The sequence below is a fragment of the Rhea pennata genome, chromosome 1, assembly GCF_028389875.1.
Source record: "Rhea pennata isolate bPtePen1 chromosome 1, bPtePen1.pri, whole genome shotgun sequence".
NCBI lineage: Eukaryota > Metazoa > Chordata > Aves > Rheiformes > Rheidae > Rhea > Rhea pennata.
Window position 1 is genome coordinate 146953289 of NC_084663.1, and position 17408 is coordinate 146970696.

Below are 17408 nucleotides of genomic sequence, written 5' to 3' on the forward strand. Positions count from 1 at the left end.
GGGAGGGCATCAAGGAGACTTGATCCAGTGACAGGATGAGAGACAATGGGCACAAAATGAAACATGGGAAGTTCCACTTGAACAGAAGAAAACACTTCTTCACTGTGAGGGTGGTTCAACATTGGAACAGGTTTCCTGGAGAGGCTGTGGAGTCTCCATCCTTGGAAATATTCAAAACTCAATTTGACGTGGACTTGGACAACCTGCTCTAGCTCACTCTGCTCGAGCAGGGAGGTTGGATTGGATGATCTCCAGAGACTGCATAAAGGAGCCTAACATTGTTCTTTCCAAAACAATTCAGGTACTTATGCATGTAATTTTCTTGAAGGAGAGGAGTAATTCTCTTCAGGAACAAAAAACGAGGATCTAGTCTCAGAATGAGGCTGGGTGCCAGTACAGCCTTACTCTAAGATTTGATTTGCCAATAAATTGTAAGCTAAATATTAACATTACTGCAACTGTAAACAGCCAAACTAGTAACAAAATATCCCTAACTAGAAGAGATTAAGCATGCAGGCTGTTTCAACATTTTGCCACTGAACATTTGAAGAAGAAATATTTATAGTCTCTACCAGGAGCACCCATACACCATGAGATGGAGGTACTCACAAAGGAGGAGTAGAGAAACAACAGTTTGAAGATCACATTTTTTAAAAACAAAGGTGCTCTTGTATTAGCATACATTCTGGCCTACTTTATGCAGCTGAAGAAGCACAATTCATGTCAAATTTAAACTGACTTGCAAATCTAACTCAAAAGTTTAGCAAGCTTTGCCATTACTTCAAAGTAAAGTAGGACACCATTTAAAATTGAAACATACCATAATATTTAAGGAATTAATCTTTAAAAGGTTTGACCTCAGGTGTAGAGGTCCCCCTTCAAAACCTTCATCTTTGGTCTGCTCCTTTTAGCCATCTCTTTTATATACCCAATATAATGCTGGTTACTTTAATATTTTTACCTTGTTACATCTGGGAGGTAGAGAAATCCTGTTATTCCCATTTCACAGAAAAGCAACTATTTAAGACACAGACTACACAGATAAACTAATTAATAAAGCAGGCCAGGGACTGTTTTCTGGCCCTATGGCCAAATCATATGAAAACAGTTTGTATATACTGTTAAACTCTCCTTGCACCCCCCCCCCCCCCAAAAAAAAAAAAAAAAAAAAAAAAAAAACAGTGACTTTGTTCATATTGCCATCTGGAATCCTTTCTTAGCACCACTGTGCCACAAATAGTGCCTGTGAGAATGCTGGTTGATACAAGCTAAAACTGTTCCAGAGTTTATACTAACAATACTAACTGTATGGACAAGTGTATATCCCTCAGACCAGTGCTCTACCTGGGCTAGTTCACTACTACACATATAGCTGAAGGGTAATATTCATATTGCTGAAACAGTAATCTATACATTACTTGTTTAACCAGCTAGTCACCTAGACTCTCACTATAAATCAATGAAGACCAGACAGGCATCTTCTGGAAAGTAATTCATACTATATTAGGCACTTCCAGAAGGCAGTTTATCTCACCCTTGTATAAAGGGAACCTAGACAACTAGTTTTGACAACATGCATAATGATTACACAGCCGAAGTTCAGTGAAATGAGTATCATTCAAACACACAAAGGATGTGCAGCACAGCAAAACCAAATTTTGCTGTTTATCCTTTTAAATAGTCTAAGACTTAAGCACTAATATTGCATTTCATTCAAATTAAATGAAGGAAGTGTAATAGAAAAGCATATACTTGCCTTTCAAAGCGCTCAGTTCCCAACTGTCTTTTGGTGATATCTAGTTCTGACTCCAGCTGAACTGTTGTATTTCTGAGCTGAGTAAAATCTCGACTTTGCACAGCACTGTAAAGTCCATATAATTTAATTAGATAGCAATTATAAACTTCCAACTATGTTGCCAAACAAAATTATCCAAAATTAAAAGGGCAGTTATACCACGCATGCAAATAATGTTAAGAATATCTTATGGGGTAAAATATAACTCTACATGGAAAAGCCTTTCAGGGTATAGCTGAGGAATTAGAAGCCAATTTTTAGCATCTTCTGCCACCAAGGCAACCAAAATACTCTGGGCAGCTGTAGCAACTAGATACAAGCAATCTATGTGTATACATATACTGGAAGAAAGGGAAAAAAAAAAAACTCTGCAGCTCAAAGAAGTTCAATAGTCTATTGGTCATTTACTCACAGCTTATTTTCTGCTAAAGCAAGCTGATCCTTGAGAAGCTGAATTTCAGAGTCTCTTTCTTGCTCTGCTATCTGTGATTGCAATTCTTTCTCCCGACTGGACACAAGCAAAGATTCCAGATTTTTTATAGATGCTCTTTCATTTGTCAGTTGTTTCCTGAGGAGCTCGATTTCAGAATGGGATGACTCACAATCATCCTGCAGCTAAACAAAAATTTTAAACTTTCAGAGGTACACCTATTAAGTCTCCCAGTCATGGTAACCTTAAAAAAAAAAAGCTGTGATCAATGACCCAAACTTGCTCTCTCTCCAATTGTTATATTTGACCTCAATCAAAATCTGCTGTCAGCTTTATTAATGTATATATATCTGACCATAAACATACTTGATACAAGTAGCCAGAAACTGCCATGAAATACAAGAATCAATAGACACAGACTCTTTATGTGAAAAGCACAGACAGAATTATCAGACAGGAAGAGGGAAGTTTTACTTTTTGTTGGTGCAAGAAATTATTGATTAACCAGTTGCTTAAAGGAGATGACACTTAATCTAACAAATCAACACCTACATCTCCAACAGGGTAATACTACATTTATTTTACTTAAAGAAGCATCAAAAAAAATCTAGTGAGAAGGAAAAGTAAATATATTCAAAAAAAAGAAAAGAAAGATTAAACAACCATATTTCTTGGGGGACCTAAAAAAGAAAACCTAGTATGTTCCACTGAAAAAAAGGGTTCTTTCTTCTGGATGCAGATAACGTACAGAAACAAAGAAAAAAAAATCTCTGAGACAGCGTGTCAAGAAAGCCTGTATCAACTCAGGACAAAGGATTAGAACCTGTCTGACTTAATCTTAGTGTAAGCAAACCAAATACCTTTTTTCCTTCATTTTTTCACCTACGCATTCTAATGCATCTGAGTCATTTTGGATATTGTAAACACTTTCATTTGTATTTTACCTAAAGCTACTTGTATTAAGCATGATACTGCTTACACAAAGACTGTGATAAATCTATAAACTGAGACACCTTAACAAACATTCCACATCTCCAGCACACTCCTCAGAATATTCAAGGAATAACCATTCATAAGTCTAAAATTTCCCAACTTCAGAACTTTCTCCATACTTTCCCTTTGCATTTTCTGCATTTTTCTCTACTGAAGCTGTTGTTTTTCTCCATTGTCCTCAGGAAGCCCCTTCCCTGATGATCTTACAGCCCCTTCCCTGATGACCTCCTGACACCCAGGAAGTCTCACAGTCAAATCAGATCTCATGACAGCTTCAGGCAAATGCCATATCCCGGACATCTTCCCTATCAAAACAACCACAGAGCCTTCCACAATACACAAAAGACATCACACAGTGCATTTGGTGGGAACAACCAACAAACTGCCAAACAGCAAATTTATCTGTAACACACAAAAAAAGCATAATGGAATACTAGAAGCTTGTAAAGGAATAAGAAATTATCTCATCTGAGCTAGAGCAAAGAAACAGTGTAGTGATAGAATTATACTGAAAAGATCTACCTCGATTTTAAAAAATTTGCCTATCAAATATTAATTTTTATAAGTATCTAGGTCAATAGAAACTGATTTTCAAGTAAATTTAAGGAGAGACTATCAAGAACATATTGTTACTTACTTCTGACAGCAGTCAAGCATGTCAAGGTGCTTTGCTAATGAACTATTCCAGTTCTTCTGCTTACTGATATAAGTGACTGGATCTAAAAACTATGACCTGTTTAAAACAATCAGTAATTTTAAGTCCTGAATGCTGAGCGTTCAAAGTGAAACCTTAAAAAGCAGTCAGCTCTTCAGATAGTATACAGTATCTACCCTCTGGGGAATAAGTACTTAAAAAAAAAAAAAAAAAAAAAAAAAAAAAAAACACTATAGATCAATAGGGGTTTCTTTGATGACTTTAGATCATGAAGTAGTTTTAGATTCCTTAAGTACAACTTTAATAAAAAATTGTTTTTAGAATATATTTTACATACCCTTTCTACTTCCTCTGCTCTGGAAGTTAACTGCCGGTTTAATAGCTCTTTGCCTGCATCCAATTTAATACAAAGTTCTTGTGTAGATGTAAGATCTGCAAGTATAGAGACTTTCTCCCGCTGTAAATTCTGCAGTTCTCCTTCCATTTTCAGAAGAGATTTGTTTAAGGTAGAAATCTGAGACTTGTATGCTTTTTCTGTTGTTAAATTCTATAATAAAGCATTGTCAGATAATTAAAATTGTATTGCAAAGAAAATATAAAATTGTTTCCAATATCCTAAAAAAATCTCTATATAGCTGTGGTGAATTTGAAAAGACAGCAGTAATTATTCTGAACTAAACTTTAAAATTATTTCTTTAAATAAATTTCTACATATAAAATAACTAGAAAACAAGAATTCTTACTTCTGACAGCAAAATCAGCTTCTGGCACTTTCATTTCCCTTCTAGCATTCTGCTCTCTCTGCAGAGCTAATAAGGTTCTAAATTTTCACCTTTGTATCCCTTTCTAGTTTCAGAACAGACCCTCTTATTCTAACAATAAAATTAATTCTTGCATGTAGAAGAACAATGAATCTCAAGATACTGTCAGTAATACTTGTACTGCTGTCATGCATAAAATCAGGCAGGATTAAGAGATGACAGAAGTCACACTAAAGAAACTCACAAGCTAGCAGTAGTAGTTCTGATTAGAAGAATTTAGATTTTTCTGTATTTTACAAACAAAAAAAAACTTTTCAAAAAGCACCTGTACTCTTTCAGCAACACCTGACTTACATTTCTGCTCACTTCTAATCTCTTAATTTTCTATTGGTGGCAGATTGAATCTGGAAGACTGACAAAAGCTGAGAGAGAGATAAAGCACTGTGACTTCCTTAAAGAATTTCTTAGGAGCGAGATCAAAAAAGGATGATTGCGTGGAGAGCATCTCATTAATTCCAGCTTTCTGTGCTGCCAGTGTTTTGATAAGTTTTAGAAACTAAACTCATACCATAAAAAAAGCACAAAGAACAGTGGGCAGCACTAAGCATGTACAATTCCACATCAAGATAAAACTTTCATATAAAACAAAAATATATAATAAAAACTTTTGCATCCAAGATATGTCTGACGTGACTCCTATGAACCCAAAGATACTATCCACCTAGACTTCTGACTCAATTTACTGACACAGTTTTCACTGTGTGAAGAGGCCTCTCTGTTCCTGTACCCAATATTAGGCATGTGGGTAGGAGTTAGCAAGATAAAACCTCTTTCCATTTGAGGCTGGCTGGACAAAGTCACCAGTTCTATTAAATTCAAAAACTGTCAAAATCTGCAATAAAATCTTCCTGCACTGCTTTGCTACTGCTGTTTCCATCCCTTTTCTGAACAGTGGTAGTTCAGTTCTTGAGTATCTGATGTGCATGGATAGTTCTCAGTATATATGATATTCAGGAAGCCGATATGATCTGTAGCATAATCTGTAACAACCTTGAATGAGAATATAGTTTTACATCTGTAATTTATTTTCAAAGCCATGCTGTGCATTTCACTTGTCTTTCTTCAGATTTTCAAGTAGGAGAAGGATCTGGGGACACCTAGAGCACTGGAAAGAAGGCTGACAAACTGGAAGCAATTAAGGCAGGGGCGGGAACACAATATGGGACAAACAGTAGGTATGCTTAGGTATGCTGTGAAGTTCTATGCAGTTATATCTTTGCTCATTCCAAACACGTGAGAAGTTTATTATTTTTTTCTTGAAGTATGGTATTATTTTTAAGTTTTATTTTCCTCCAAGCATGGCTAGTGGAATTCTAGTTATATTATCAATATAAACTACATAGAGTTCATTTCAGCAATTATCTCTAAAGGATGAGTAGAAGTGGTATTAAGCCTACCTAATTATAAACAGTTGCAGTCTTAAAATATACCAGACCATTTCTAGCGTGACCTATGGAAACAATGATCTCAACATACTTGCTCCATCTCTATTTCAAGGGATTGAATTCTTTCTTTAAACCTTCGATTCTCAGACTCTGCATTGATTAGCGCCAGTCTAACAGAGCTACAATCTGTTTCTGCTTGATGGCATTTTGTTTCCCAGCTTTCTCCTCCTTCACAGGCTTTGTGGTAATTCTCCAAAAGCTCACAGTTCTCTCTCTCCTAAAACATAAAGCTTGTTTGTTTAATGATTTCCAGTAAGCTTCACTAAGCAGTAACATTCACAGGTCTACAAGTATCACATGGTATTGGATTTTATCTCTCTCTATTGAAAACTTTGCCATTTAGCCAAAATATTGAGAGACTTCTCAGAAATCAGTGTTTTATTCAAGATGGCCACACTTTGATGCTTAAAAGAGACATCTGTTAAAAGTGGCTAAATTAACATGAAAAGATGTGAGGTGTAGCAATACATTGCAGAAATACTTTATTTGCTATTAATTCCATATGGCAATAAAGATGAAAGATTCTCAAATTCCTGTATTATTCACTCACTCAACATTTAAGTTTAGTATGTATACACACACAGGCACAGAAAAAGAAAAAATCTCAGTGAAATATACTTCCTTATCCATGCATTGCAAAAACAGCCAAGAAAATGTGTTCGAACAACTACAAGTGTATTTGTAGAACTCAAATAAGTTTTGCTAAGAAGCAAAATCTTCCATGAAAATATAGTTTAAATTTCAATTTTTGTTAAAGCAATAGCTTTTATTAACAGGTCAAATCTACACACTCACTTTAGACTTTAGCAGACCCTTCAGCCTGGCAACATCTTTGTTTGAATCCTGGGCTTTCAACTTCACATCATCAAGCTCGTTCTGGTACTTTGCTAGTTTTTTATGTAGTACCTGCAAATAAAGATTTGTTTCAAAGGTTAAAGCATAGATTGTATCTTTATAAAAAACAGAATTAGTGTATAACTTGTGCGTAACTTCTAGCACATAGCTTCTAGCTTTATTAACTAGATTTTTAAAGGTTACATGAAATCTAAATCATGTGTATTTCTACAAACAAAAGTTTGCATTTATCAAAAACATTTACCTTTTAGAACTTACAAGTAACATTAAGTCTCCTTGAAAAAAAGAAAAAAGTAAGTTGGAAAATATAACAGTTAACTCACCCAAAGGAAGGATCATCTATTTAGTAGCTAGGTGGTTGTAAGAGGATAGCCTGCCCCGTTCAAGAAGCATGGCTCAGAATCAGCTCCCTCTTTATTACAAGCAGCAACCTCTTAAAAACTCACACTCGAGAAAGCAGAAGACAACTAGAAAACTCAACTAATCAAGTGGTTATGTGCAAATCAGGATAAACAAAGCCACAAGTATTTGGAGAAAGCACATAGAAGTTCTGGCAGTTACTGCTTTAGAGACAGAACAAGAAGCTGGGGCAGGGGATGGAGAAGAAAAAGGCAGAAAGGCTGTCTTTAACTGCGCTTTTCAAAAACTCTCCCTCACAAAATTACTAAGAGAACACTCAGCTGCAAGAAGTGATATGCAGGAAAAATTATGCAGGAAACCCCTACTAATGGAGAATACAGAAAAACCTCTGTCCCTGTGTGGAAAGGCTGTGAGTTGCTGAGGATTAGAATTCTGGAATTCTGTGAAATTTTTCATGAGCTGTACTGAAGAAATGAGAATGTTACTTTAATATTTTGTATTTCACCTGAATTAATGGAGCCAAATCTAGAGGAACTGATAAACGTTGTATAGGCAAACCCATAAAAAATTAGTTGATCTTCTCGTGATGCTGAGATTTTTCTACAAGCACTGAGGCACACCGCAAAGGAAAACACGGGTGCTTCTGAAAGTAACTAGAAGCACAAAGAAACAGCATATTTTGTTTTGTAACCAGCCGACCACATCAATAACAACTGGGATCCTGAGAGAAGGTTCAGAAGAATCATTCACTGGAATAATCTCCTTCAGCAAACATGTCTGTAAAGATACTACCTACCTTCAGTAACTGAAGTTACTAGGGACCTGGAACTTCCTAGCATGCTAAAGAGGGGCTTTAGAGAAAAAAAACCTAACATGTTTGAGAAGATAGATACTTAGAGCAGGAGTTGTCTCATCTAATTTTTGCAATGTAGAATTAGGCACCTGATCTAAACAAATTAATTACGCTTCCTCTATAACAAATCTCTCCAGAGAGAGGTAGGATGAACCACTTCAAATACTTGGATGAGATGAATCTCCTTTTGGAGAACTTTTCTTCACTTAAAAACAGAGCCTTAATTACTTAAGAATTTTATACAGCTAAAATCAGGTGAAACTGCTCCTTCAAAAGTGGGTAGTATTTCAGAAGATGAGAAAAATCAGGAGAGAGGAGTGTATGATCAAAGAGAAAACAGTAAAACAAGTGTAGAGGAGAAAGAGTAGGCATCAGAAAATCATAAAGGAAGAGGCTGAATGAAAAGAAAAAAAAAAGCAGTATCACAGAGTGATGATCTACAGCAGGTCCAAAGCTTAAATTCTAGCTGCTTGAAAAACACCCTGATGCATGAACAATCTGTGTGTACGAGGTGACATTTTAGTTTAAGCATTTTAACCGCTATCATTAGTAATTGCATATAGATAAATAACATATTAGATATATATTATATTTAATTATAATACAATATCCCATTATATTTCTTTTCTTTTATGCAAAAGCCACTTCAAAGGAAAGTAAATACAACGTTAATAAATTTTTGAGCCTTCATAAATACATACTGTGTTAAAATTACTAGCAAGTCAAACTTGTAAGCTGGTAAACGCTCTGGGCCAGGCACAGTACAATATAAAAAACACACACTCCCTCCTTCTAGTACTTTTCCATATAAGCAATGGTTATAACTGCCATAGTGATTTTTATGTAAAGATTAATTTGCTGATCCTCAAGATAAATATCTGTACCATGATATAAAAATAGTCAATCCTCTTTATACAAGTGAACTGACCAATAAGAGTAAATCAGAGTATGAAAAATGAGATTAAAACTAGTTTGCAGGTTTATTTTTCACATGATAGCCCAAAATTTCAATGCATCATTTGAACAATACACAATTTTCCTTTTTACACAAGGATTCTTTATACCTGATTTTCTTGCTTAATATTAGAAAGATCTTCTTGTAACCTGCCATTCTCCTGAGCTAATGATTCTCTGTTCTTATTAGTCTGTGCAAGTTCATCATTGGTTTCTTCTAGCTGTTGATGCAAACTGGCGATATCTTTCTCACAGATACAGAGAGCTTCAGCAGATTTTCTATGCAGCAAATAATAAATATTTCAGGTACGACAATATTGCCCAACCTAGTACAAATAATAGCTTTTCCAGCAGTTAAGTTCTCAAAAAATGAAACAAAGTTAAACATTTTAATATTTTTAGAATTTTAAAAAAACTATTCAATAGCACATTCAATGATTCAGTTTTTGAGTTAGTACTTTTACAGTTGTCATAAATTAACATTTTAAAATATACTTGAAATCATAGCCTTACTTTGCAGAACGCTCCAACTCAGAAATCAGAAGCTTGAAATCTGAAATGTTTTTCTCCTTAAAAAGAAATATATAATAAAAAACCCTCATTTTTCCAAAGTTAATAAATAGAAACATTTAAATACATTTCCCTTCTGTTCAGTTAACTGTTTCAGCTTGATTTAATTATTTAATGCAAAAAGGATTCCACTTTTCCAAGTTTCCTTATGTTCAGAGTTGAAAATTCTGATAATCTACTTTGGCAAATAAAGGAACAAGTATTATTGGAACAAGTATTAACTTCTGCAAAATACACCTTTTTAAATTAAATTCCTTTATCCTTTTTAGTTCTAAATGTAGTATTTGGCCAATACTCCCAAAACTAAGTAATATCTTCTATTAGATAAGTCATTATGGCTTTTCTACAATGAATAAAATACCAGAGTCTGGCAGTTTTTAACTGATAAAACAAGAATTCCATTGTTTTATTTTCATAAAGAAGTTAACACAAAGTGTATCACTTTACTTCACTGCTGTTGGAAAAAATATTAAAAGTGTAGACAAGCTAAGGAGATGTCTTTCACTGGCAACAAAAGAAACATAAGAGATAGCTATCTCTTCCCTAAAATGGGCATCATTTTACAATTTTAAAATGCAAACTCAACAGTACCAAGATGATTATGGCCCAACCTGCAAGATGCTTTCTTTATGCAATTTTGTTATAATCAGTGCAAATCCTTAACAATTATACCACCTAAAAAGTTTCATATTTAGTTGATCCTAACTCAGAGGACTTGAGCTGAAGTGAAAGGTAATGTCTCAGAACTAAGAACTAAGCAGCTTCACTATATAGTTTGAATTCACGCTGTTTAATAAACTGATACAATTTTCTTAAGTAAACTAGTCCTTAAGGTGAAAAGGATATCATACAAATGCATCTTCAATAACAAAGGCAGTATGATTTGGCATTCCTTATCTTTAACATAAATGGATCCCAAAAAAGAATTTAGGCTGAATTTTAAGGGAAAAGATTTTATTGGCTACTTCACTCTTCCCCACTTCAGGAAAATAATGAAATCTGCCCTCTTGAAAAATATTTGAACTTGGACCATGCAGAACACCAAACATGAGATGTTCAACATTGCTCAAATTTAATGCTGTTAAAGTTGAAATGAGTTTTATTGTTGCCTTCAAATTGGAGCAGAACCAGGTCAGCATTGAGCCCTACTGTAGATAACCAATGCAATACAGGTGTGATAAGCAAACAGATCCTTTTGTTAATTATCTTTATGATTACATAACTTGTTTACATGTTATTTACGTGTTAGAACATACTTTATTTGTCAGGCCTTCTTCAAGAGTGGCAATCTTCTTCTTTCCTTCTTTGATGAAGTCTTGCAAAGTTTCCTTTTCTTTATCAAGTCGTGTAATTGTTTCTTTCAAAGCACAGATTTCCTCTTCTTGTATAAAACTTTGTTTTGAAAAGTTATCTGGACACAATCGGAAAGGTCTCATTTTTATTAATTCAATTCAACCCATTTGAAATAAAAGTTATTTGATATACTTCTGATGCAAAGAAGATGACAAAAAACATGACAAAAGCTCCCCTTCAAGAAAACACTGAAGTATGCACTTCTTCATAAACATGTAAGTAATCCTACTGATATTTACAGAACAGCATTATTTGTTTCATCAATGCCTTAAATGACTGGACTCAAGCAATCTATCTTTATTCAAACAGCAAATGTTTAGACCACTAAAAATAACTTTTTCGGGTGTTATAGTAATAAAAAACTTAATAAACAGATTTACAATAGTCAGAAGCAACATATAGATTACAGCCTCTAATGACTGACATGAAGAACTAGAGATGGAGATCCCGACGTTCGCCTGTTTTTCCTGAGACTGTCCTTGATTCAACTGAACTTCATGCAAAAGTAAATAAATGTGATTGTCTACAAATTTTAAAGACTTCAGTGTAATTTGTAAAGACATTAGTGTAATTAGGCTTATCGTATGACACTTATTAACCACTTCCAGGAGATAAAACATCCAAAGTAAAATCACCTATAGCTCTGTCATTCAGGGACATAATATATAGCACATAGGCAAATTCTATTTTTTCCACAGAATTTCTCCCTGTTTCAAAGCACAAGATGAAAGATGCTTAAACTTCCTCATATTTTTGGATGTATGGCTCTAGAATCTGCTAATACAGTGTTCAAACTTTGCTCTAAAGAAAATTCTAAGAAGCAAGGGTGTGTTATCACAATTTTACAGAGAAGGAACAGAAGAACAAAGACCAGTGCAAAACACTATCTGATAATTTTAGATGCCCAAATCAAGAACCTAAGTTTTCGAAATATTGCACGTGATCAAAAAAAAAAAAAAAAAAAAAAAAACAATTTATTGCTGCAAGTGATTGACATTTCTAAAAAGTCAAACTTTTATATCAGGCACTCTGAAAATAGGTCATATGTATAGTTAGCAACCAATTCCTAGAAGTCTGGTTGAGCATCACCCAAAAATTCTATAGTGCAATAGTATATATAGCAATAGTGTAAAATATTGCATAGTAATATTTAATAGCTTTAATAGTGAGTGTGCTTTCTCTTTCCTCAACTACCTGTACTTTCAGCAAAGGAGAAAATCTTACAAAACAGGCTTGCTTCACTAGACAAGACTGGTTTACTCCTTATAAGATTATGTAAAAGCTGTAGCAACAGAAAAACGCTATGACAGTGCAATTAAAGACAGTAAGTTAAAAAACATGGGTTTCTTTATTTATTAAGTAGTACAGACAACTTGAAGTCTGGCAATTCCCTACTTCTTAGTGTTTGTCTTTGTGGTAAATTACTTAATTCGCAGGAAAAGCAAAAAATAGGATTTGATTTCCCATCATTCACCTTTGACCTAGAAGACAAAACTGTTATCAGGGCTAAATTGCCATTCTCTCTGTGGACAAGCCCTGGAAACAGCCACCTTGCTAAGTTTAAATTTTTCTGCTGACAAGATAAGACGAGACATGGGAATCCTGAGTTCCAATTCATACTCCAAAAGGCAAAAGGCTCTCTAGCAGGCACGAACACTTTTTTTTCCATCTTTTCCAACTCTGCCTCTCTAAAGAGCATGGATAGCTGCTCATCCTTTCTTTCGACTTGCTCATCCTCAAATCTTAGTTTCTCATCCTAGTCCCTTTCCCTACTAGTCTTAAATTCCTAATCCAGATTTTTCTGTTTCAGTTTCTCCTTTTACTTACAATCTTTCTACTACAGGTCCTACTTCCAGCTTTTCTGTCCAAGTCCTAAATCCTTTGTGTATATAAACTGCTCCCAGATTCTAGTCACTGTGTGCTCCCAATGGCTCTAAGTGCTACCCACCATCTCTGGACTAGTCATCCAATATCAAGGATCTTTCTAGTCCTTTTAACCACTAGCTCTCCTCAGTAGATGTTGTCAGTCCTTCTTCATTCCCTCCCCTCACTTTAATAATCTTCAATCTCTGGTTTCTTGCATAGCCTCAGCCTTCCCTGGCTCCTCATTCTGTTTCTCTGCTCTCTGGCTCCCAATCTCACTGTTTCATATTTACAGTTTTCTTGGACAAACAATCTTCCTTGTTGCAATTTCTTTTCCAGATAGCATGCCTATTCTTCACTTGGCCTTTGGCTCTTCATTAACTTCACTTCTCCTGCCTACTCCACCAGGATGAGGCTGCCACATACAAATTGTAATCTCAGTATCCTTTCCTGCAGTTAAAATCTCCCAAATTTCTTATCTCAGTACACTCTCCCTCCACACCTAAATTGTAGTCATCCTTCAAATCTTCCTCTGTTATCACTGTGATGATAGCACAATGAAGAGCACAAGAATGAGAGTCTCCATTAATTGAAAGGTTCTTTGCTTGAACTTGCCCCTAACTATAAAAAAGTCCTACGAATTCTGGATTGCAACATGCTTCAATCAGATGATATGAGACCTCAGGTGCCAAATTCAGCATTCACAAATTGTAATTTTTCTGAGGCTTAAAAGGCACTTAATTTGAACACATTTCCTGGGAATGATTAAAAGCATACAATAACATAGAGAATACCATGCCATATCAAACATTAAGTCCCTACTTCACCATACAGGGGCTCTAGGACTTCTTAACAAAATATGTGCATTTTAACGTGGACAAAACATCTTTTTCTGTAGTATTCTCAGGAGTGGCTTAAATATCTTAGCTAAAACATTTTAAACATTAAGTTCACTTTGAATTAAGTGTTTATTCATTTGAATGAAATGTTTAAGTTCACTTTGAATTAAGTGTTTATTCATTTGAATGAAATGTTTCAGTCCAAATCACTGACATTTCAAAGTTACAAGCAATGGAAAACAAAGTATTTTCACAGTATAAGTCAACTCTAGCATTAGTTGTCACTAGTTAGCTAGTTAGCTTTATTTTTCCTTCACAAATTCACATCTGCATTTCAATTTGGGAACAGACTATGCTTACTGCATACAGAAAAGCTGTATTTTTGAAAAGGGGAAGATATTCCTTAGCACATTACAAATAATTCCCATGTCTACCTCCTTTATTCTTCTAATGTAAAAAAGCTGCAGCACATGACATAAGTTATATACTCAAAAGGATGTTTTCTTGATTGCAACCTCATCATTTTTGAATTCTGAGAAGTGTTACCAGAACCTTAGTGGACCATAAATGTAACTGATATGCTCAAACACTGCACATAGGTATCAAAAGATATTGTCCAACTGACAGTATGAGTGGTCACTAGAATTTATTTATAAGAGACTACATCATTTTAAAATGCAAAAGCCTTCCAATACTGAAAGAAAATAGATGTTTTGCCCTTGGACAGTTAAAAAAATGTCAAAAAAATGTATATTTGCATTAAACATGTTCTTATTCAGTCCACAAGAAATGAAAGAAAAAAAGCAATAATATACCAATTAGTTTAACGAATTTTATTAAAACAGTTGTATCTGTCACTCACCAATTTTTTCATCCAAAAGCATAATTTTCTCTTGAGTAAGTTGTAATTCATATTTTTTCTTAGCAAGGCTTTGCTGAGTCTCTGAAAGACTCTGTTCTGTCTTATCTTTCAATAAACTGGAAAAGCAAAAAGTATTAAACAGAATTCAGCCATTTACATATGACTTTCCTTTTTGGCATATCACTAAAACTACAAAAGTTAAGAAAAAGCAAGATTCTTTGGTATATTTTATACTATTTGGACTATTTCATTAGTGTTTAACCTTAACCTCTCCATATTAAACTCTGAATATTCCTTCAAAGAATCACAAAGAGGTAAGATTTGGGGGGTTTTTGGTCCACCTATTCTAAACTTGTCAAAAAATAATTAAAATACAAATCTTTACTTGGGACATACATTGGAACGCTTGACCTGTCTAAAGTTATGCCTGAGGTGTGTATTCAAACCATGTAGCAATGTTTAAGAAAAATGAAGAGAAATATTAACATGGTGTTGAAGGAGAAGAAAAGGTTATTTTACTAGCAGCAATTAATCCTCAAGAAAACCGTTTTTACAGCGTTCATAAAGATAAGAAGTTGTTAGAAAGCAGCAATAGCTTAGAACTGGATTTCTCAAAGGAGTTCATGCTATTTTAGAAATCATAGCATCCTTAATGAAATAGTGTGAACCAGCACCATTAGGATTAACAATATCACACTTGTTCAATGTCTACTGAATTATATCAAAAAACATCAAGCTTCACAGCCTGTAACAGGAAACTCTTAAACCTATTTTGGAGCAAATTTTAATTTTTCACTGAAGGTGGTTTTCAGCATGCCTTAAATATCAACAAGCCAAGAACATTTTACATGCAAATAAAGAACAAGGAAACAAGTTCATTTCAAAAAGTAGGATGGCTCATAAGAACAGCCATCATAAATCCCTCTTGCTTTTACCTAAGTAACAGTTATGAAATTCACGTTATTCATTAAACTAAAGTAATTATATACCTTTACTTACCCAAGTGAAACATATTCAACTTTCTGTCGGTTCAATTCAGTTTCAGAGTCCAATGCTCTTCTTGCCAATGTTTTCATTTCTGTTTCCAGAGACTCCACAGTCTCTTTCATTAGTGCCAGTTTGGAGATTTGTTCTAATCGTTCACTATCTAGCTATAAATATAATTAAAAGTTGCAAAAAGCTGATTTTTATAAAATATTTCTGCTATTAATTCAACTTCTACTCTACTTATAGACAAATGTTTTACTAAAGCAGAAATCTCCAGGTATCTCCCTTACTCAGGACCTGATTCAAACCCTAATGAAGGTAGCTGACAAAGAACTGCAATGTGATTCTCACTTTCCCTTCAAGTACAATCATTTATCTTTCAGATCTCTAGGAATATTTTGGTTTATTAATGTAAAATTGCAATTATGCCCAAGTACAAAAAGGTTTGACATTCATCAATATTAAAAGCTTTCAGTGAGGACAAAAGACACTATTATGATTGTAAGAAGGGAGAAATCACAGTTCAGGATACAGCACTGCAAATGACAGATTGAGGCCTCTACTAAATCATACAACTATGTTGGTAACTGGATAGAGAAATTATTGTAAAACAATTACATAAAGCACCATATGATCAAATTATCACCATAAAGCCTGTAATTCTGTACCCAGACTGCTAAAAAAAAGAACTGCTCCAGAAACTCTTGTTTGTACCCAGGAAAAGCTACATTAAAATCTTGATTAAAAAAAAAAAAAAAAAAAGAAAAAGAAAAGTGGCTTTTGATTTGATAACTCTTTCAAATCAGCTTTTCCAAGGTTGAAAAAAAAAATCACCTAATTTCTCTCCTTATTTACCAATTCTTACTATAGTAAATTCTGTTACTATAATCAAAAGTCAGACCACTGAAGAGCAAACCAATAAGCCTCGGGTACGCAGTAACTTTCTCAGTATTAAGTGCAATAAATTGAATACCGAGGTATTGGCCTCAAAGGATACCAAATGAACTGAAGATGGAAAATAATGTAGTTAAAACAGGATTATTCCCAAAATACACTACACATTATATGTGAAGCACGTGATTAAAGCTAGTTTACTGATCAGAGCGGCTCAGAAGTATTTAAGTGCACAAAGCATTCTTCATTACGGACGCAGACAGTTTAATATTACAATCCTTGGAACTACATTTTTAAGCTTGGTAGTATTTAACAAGTTGAGAATGAAAGACAAAGTTAATCAACATTTATAACCACAGGATCTTGGAGAAAGAGGTACTACAGAAATCACTGTTTATCTATTTAAAATCAAGTTCTAGAGACTGTATATACACTTAAGATTTATATGAGTTTTATTAATTTTTTTTTCCTACTTGAGGGCCTTGTATTAGCCAAAAATTGCACCTATAAGTAACTTAAACCAAATTAACATAAAAAGGACTTGTCAGAGCACTACAATTTCAGATCTGGTCTTAACAATACAGGATCATAAAATAATTTAGGTTGGAAGGCATCTCAGAAGGTCTCTAGTTCAACCTCCTGATCAAACCAGGGCCAGCTCTGAGGTCTGACCAGGTTGCTCATAGCTTAATTCTGTTGGGTCTTGAAAAGCTGCAAGGACAGGCTGTTCAGCCTTCCTTCGCAATCTGCTCCATCGCTTGTCTGCTGTATGAGGAAAAAGAGTTTCCTTGCATCCAGTCTGAACCCTTCTTATTTCAATTTATGCCACTTGTTGCTCAACCTTCCACCACGCACCACTGTGAAAACCTTGGTTCTGTC

At 34.5% G+C, this 17408-nt stretch overlaps 1 protein-coding gene across 1 annotated transcript in view; it reads right to left on the reverse strand.

Annotated features, from left to right (window-relative positions):
* TSGA10 (testis specific 10) overlaps positions 1-17408 on the reverse strand; it is a 33782-nt gene that overhangs the window by 7103 nt on the left and 9271 nt on the right. Inside the window, 10 exon segments of the mRNA XM_062578312.1 lie at positions 1757-1861; positions 2208-2410; positions 4211-4420; positions 6171-6356; positions 6935-7045; positions 9272-9440; positions 9675-9730; positions 10988-11142; positions 14649-14764; positions 15648-15799. Of these exon segments, the coding sequence (XP_062434296.1) occupies positions 1757-1861; positions 2208-2410; positions 4211-4420; positions 6171-6356; positions 6935-7045; positions 9272-9440; positions 9675-9730; positions 10988-11142; positions 14649-14764; positions 15648-15799 (1463 nt within the window).